This window comes from Lutra lutra, chromosome X, assembly GCF_902655055.1.
Source record: "Lutra lutra chromosome X, mLutLut1.2, whole genome shotgun sequence".
Taxonomy (NCBI): Eukaryota; Metazoa; Chordata; class Mammalia; order Carnivora; family Mustelidae; genus Lutra; species Lutra lutra.
In genome coordinates, this window is record NC_062296.1 from 76,616,243 (window position 1) to 76,620,561 (window position 4,319).

Here is a 4,319-nt window from a genome sequence, read left to right on the forward strand (position 1 = left end):
GTGATTAAAATTTTGAATGGACCTTAAAATAGGGAGATTATACTGTATTATCTGAGTGGGCCCAATCTAATGACATGAACTCTTAAAGCCCAAAGGAGGACTTTGTTTGCTGGAAGCAGAAGAGAAATGAAGCAGAGTGGGGGGTAGAAGAGTTTCCACATGAGAAAGAGTCAACATGCTGTTTCTGAAGCAGAGGCCCATATGCAAAAAGTGGAGAGAGACCTTGAGGAGCTATGGCAGCTCCAGCTAACATTCAGCAAGGAAACAGGGCCTCAGTCTTATAGTCACAAAGCACTGAATTCCTCATAGAACTAGATTTTGAAAGCAACCCGTGTATGTGTGGAATGAGATGCTTCTCAGTATCTCTCAGTAAGAACCCAGACTGACAGCTTGATTTGGGCTTTGTGTAACCCTGAACAAAGAAAACTGCACAGCCAACCCATATATATTACCTACACAAATGTGAGATAATGAATGTGTGTTGTTCTAAGTACCTTGACTTACGGCAATTTGTCAGCCATAGAAAATTACTACATCCTCATGGAAGGACACCTGAGATTTTAGGAATCTAGTCTCTGCCATTGTTGCTATATAATGATTTCTTCTGGCTTTCTTCATCTACCACTTAGGAGGAAGGTTTTGGTTCTTGACCACTTTGTTAAGTTCACTTATCAGTATATGGGTTCAGTGGCCAGTCTCAAATAAATGATCAGATTAAATTCCTCTTTGTTAAGAATTTCATCTGCTTTCTAAAACCTCTTCCCTAAATTCAGGGTTATCTTACAAGAATCAGTAGATCCTGTGCCAAATCAGACTGTTCACAAGCTGACTTGGAAAAAAACTTAGAAGCACCCAGAGCAGATGAGCAGTCTAAACTTTACTGCCAAAGGTCAGGGATGGGACAGACAGTGGACATCTTCAAGGGTTTGGAATGTTCTAAGTTAGGGGAAAGGCAGGTGATTCTGGGCTTTCTGTTTCATTGGGAACATCCTGAAATTGTTTTTAATTCTCATTTTCTTTTTTATTTGTTAAACCTGGGCTTAATACATTGGCAAAAGGGTCCTTCATCTCAGTTGCCTGAAAGACATTGTGGAGCATTGAGAGTAGAAATGAATTAAGAGACAAAATATTTGCTTCATTCAAGGAGACATGAAATAGTGAGGAACCCTAAATGAATTCAGACCAGAAGTCCAGTCCCACTTCAGTCATTTATGAGCAGGGAAATTTCAACGATCTGTAAGGTTTTTCTATGAAATGAGCTAGAGACGCCCTGATGTGTAGGATTCCTGGCATGTATATAATGTATGAAGGCACTTGGCATAGTGTCTGGCATGTACTGAGTCTAATAATTTTCAGTTATTACTAGTAATATTTTGACCCCAGACACTACTAAAATCTTTTTTTTTAATCCAAGAGGTATCAGAGGATATGTAGCACTCTATGAGAGAGCATAACAAATCAGCCAACATGATGCATAGCCAGTAAAGCTAAATTCCTTGCTCTGCAAGTTTTCAGGATGTTACTTATTGCATGCTGGGGGGAGTCTTCCCCAGTTAGGTGGAACTTAAGGGTCCTTTGTGTCAAGAACCACCTCCCTCCAACTGTCCTTTCATCCAGACCACCTCTGTTTTCCTTTATTTTAATTCCATTAAAATTTTAGCCCTCACTTGGAGTTTGCCAAATTACACAAAACCTAATAAAATGAACTTTAATGTAGTGGGCTGTGTCTCTTCCAGGCCAGAGCTAAGATCATTAGCACAGTGGCTTCTGAACATACCCATTTTGCATATCACTCCTATTTCTCAAAAACATAGTTTGTGTGCTGTGCTTAACTGCACTGGGAAAAGAACAGCAGGAAAGGATGCAGGACACCTTCCATTCCTGTCCCTGGTGGAGATTTCTCTCTGGTTAATTCATGATCTTAGAGTAATTGCTTGAAACAGTTTTCCATTCCAGGCTTTAGCCTCTTAACTCTGGACACAGCTTCTGAGGGTCCAGCCCTTGCCTCACTCCCACAGCAGCTTCATCCCATCCACCACCCAGCTTCAGGTAAAAATGACTCATACCAAAGGACTTGCAGTTTCCCAAGGCACCAGACCCACTAGCCTCAGGGTGCTTACACTTGACTTCTCACATCTGGATCCTCCCAGGCCCTCTCCTTTTCACTTGTCCTTAGGTCTTAGGGTGTATCCCATCTTCTTTCTTACTTGACAGCTGTTTCTACACTCTAAAATTCTATGGGTGGGTCCTGTTTATCCTGACACTCCCAGTACTAGCAGGAAGCCTCCCCAAAGATAAGACGCTGAAGGAATGTCTGAGAAATAAACGAGACGGTATGCAAGAGGTCTAATTTATTATGATGTAATTAAGTCTACATGCTTGAATAAGCTAAGTACATCTAAGCATATCGATCTCTTAAATTTACAGAACAGACCAAATAGTGATAAAGGAATACAAAGATGTATCATCTTTTTCTTTTTCTCTATTTCTTGATCCCAGGATTTACTGCTGACTTCTTTCACATTTCCAAGGAAGTGCCTCATCGACTACTACATTATCTTTTTCCAAGTAACTCAATAAAATGGAAAAATTCCCAATTTGTTCTATAAAATAGTAAAACACTTACTCTTAAAACTCATAAATGTCAATAAATGTGTGATTTACACCATTCACAAACTCAGATTCTGAAGCTAGTTAACCCTTCTATTAAACAGAACAATATTGCGGTGCCTGAGTGGCTTAGTCAGTTAAGTGGCTCTTGATTTTGGCTCACGCATGATCTCAAGGTCATGAGATCAAGCCGTGTCAGGCTCTGTGCTGGGCGTGGAACCTGCTTAAGATTCTCTCTCTCCCTTTGCGCCTCCCCGCCATTCTCACCCTCTCTTTCTCAAAAACAAAAACAAACAAAAAAATACTTAGACAAATATCCAGATTACTACGTAAAACAGAACACAAATGTGTCACGAACTCTCTTATCTCCAGGCTCACCCTAATCTTTCACTAATGAGAACATTAGCTGTTCTCTTCAAACACATAGTAATAACCTCTTCAAACTTCACTTGGGACAGGAGAAGCTGCTGGCCATGGCCCTGGAGCGTGCACTTGCCATAGCAGCGGTACAAGCCTTGGCTACAACTCTGGCTCGGGCTCGCTCTTCCTCATCTCTCAAAGCCTCTTCATACCAGGTTGGGAAGGCACTTGGGACGGTATTATGGATCTTGGCAACAAATTCTAGGACTCTCATCTTGCTGGTCTCAGCATGGGCTCTGGGACCCCACAGGAACTCATAGCGTGGAGGATCACTGTCGGCCACCTGCCGGTACTCCAGGTACTCTTCTTTCACCCAATCTTTGGTGATGAGCTTCCTGGGCTCCCCATAGATGAAGTTCTTCATTCCATCATATAACCCCATCATATTCAGCACTTCCCAGACTTGCTCCTCAGTGGCACAGTTGCCCTTTGTGAAGATCACGCCCAGGACAGTCATCAACAAGCCAGTCTTGGGCACACCTCCATTCTCATTTACTCTCCCATTATAGCTGGATTCCAATTTGTTGACAAGAACATAGATGTTCCTGTTGGGATCCACTTCCTTCACGTCAAGGCCAAACACCAGCTCCAAGTGCTCAGAGGCTTTCCAGAGGATCTCATGGAAGTGATTCTTGTAAATCTGGATTACATTTCTCAGCATATCTGCCTTGGTAATGGGCTCTTTCATCTGATACTTGTACAGCAGGTAGTATACCAACATAGCAACCTTCTTATCTATAGGGCCTCTGGGCCAGTGCTCAGTGGTATCCCTGGCCTGTGAGGCATTTGGCTTTTCCTCCACTTGATTTTTGGCACCTTCATTAAATCTTGTGTTTGAAGCAGCTTCAGCAGTAGTGCTGGTGGAGTGGACTTTGCCAGTAATTTGAGGATTACTGTGTGCTCCTGTGGCAGGTGAGCTCTGGGGAGCATCTTTGAAACGAGGAGATGGAGATGAAGAGGGCTTTTCTTTCTCTGGTACAGTAGCCTGAGCATCCACCAGATGCCCTGACTCTTCTCGAGCCTGGCGGCGTTTTTCACGGGCACGAAGCTTGCTCTTCTGGCCCCGAGGCATGATGATTCTGGTCAGGGAAGCAGGCACGAGTGTGAAAAAGACTACAGATGATTCAGTGAACTTGAGGAAAGAGGATGAAATGGTGTGATATCCTCTAGCAGGGAGATACCATCTTGGGCTTTATCAACAGCCATCCCTCCAGGTTTCCTTGAAGGTTCTACTCTAGGATCCTTCAAGGCTCCCCTTCTTGGATTAGCCTTTACCCTGAGGACTCTGG

General features: G+C 43.1%; 1 protein-coding gene across 1 annotated transcript; it reads right to left on the reverse strand.

Moving 5' to 3' along the window:
* Window positions 1-2,897: 2,897 nt before the first annotated feature.
* LOC125092274 (melanoma-associated antigen B10-like) lies at window positions 2,898-4,102 on the reverse strand. Its single transcript, XM_047716661.1, has one exon. It carries the CDS (start codon window positions 4,100-4,102, stop codon window positions 3,056-3,058), a length of 1,047 nt encoding a protein of 348 aa, XP_047572617.1. The 3' UTR covers window positions 2,898-3,055.
* Window positions 4,103-4,319: the final 217 nt, after the last annotated feature.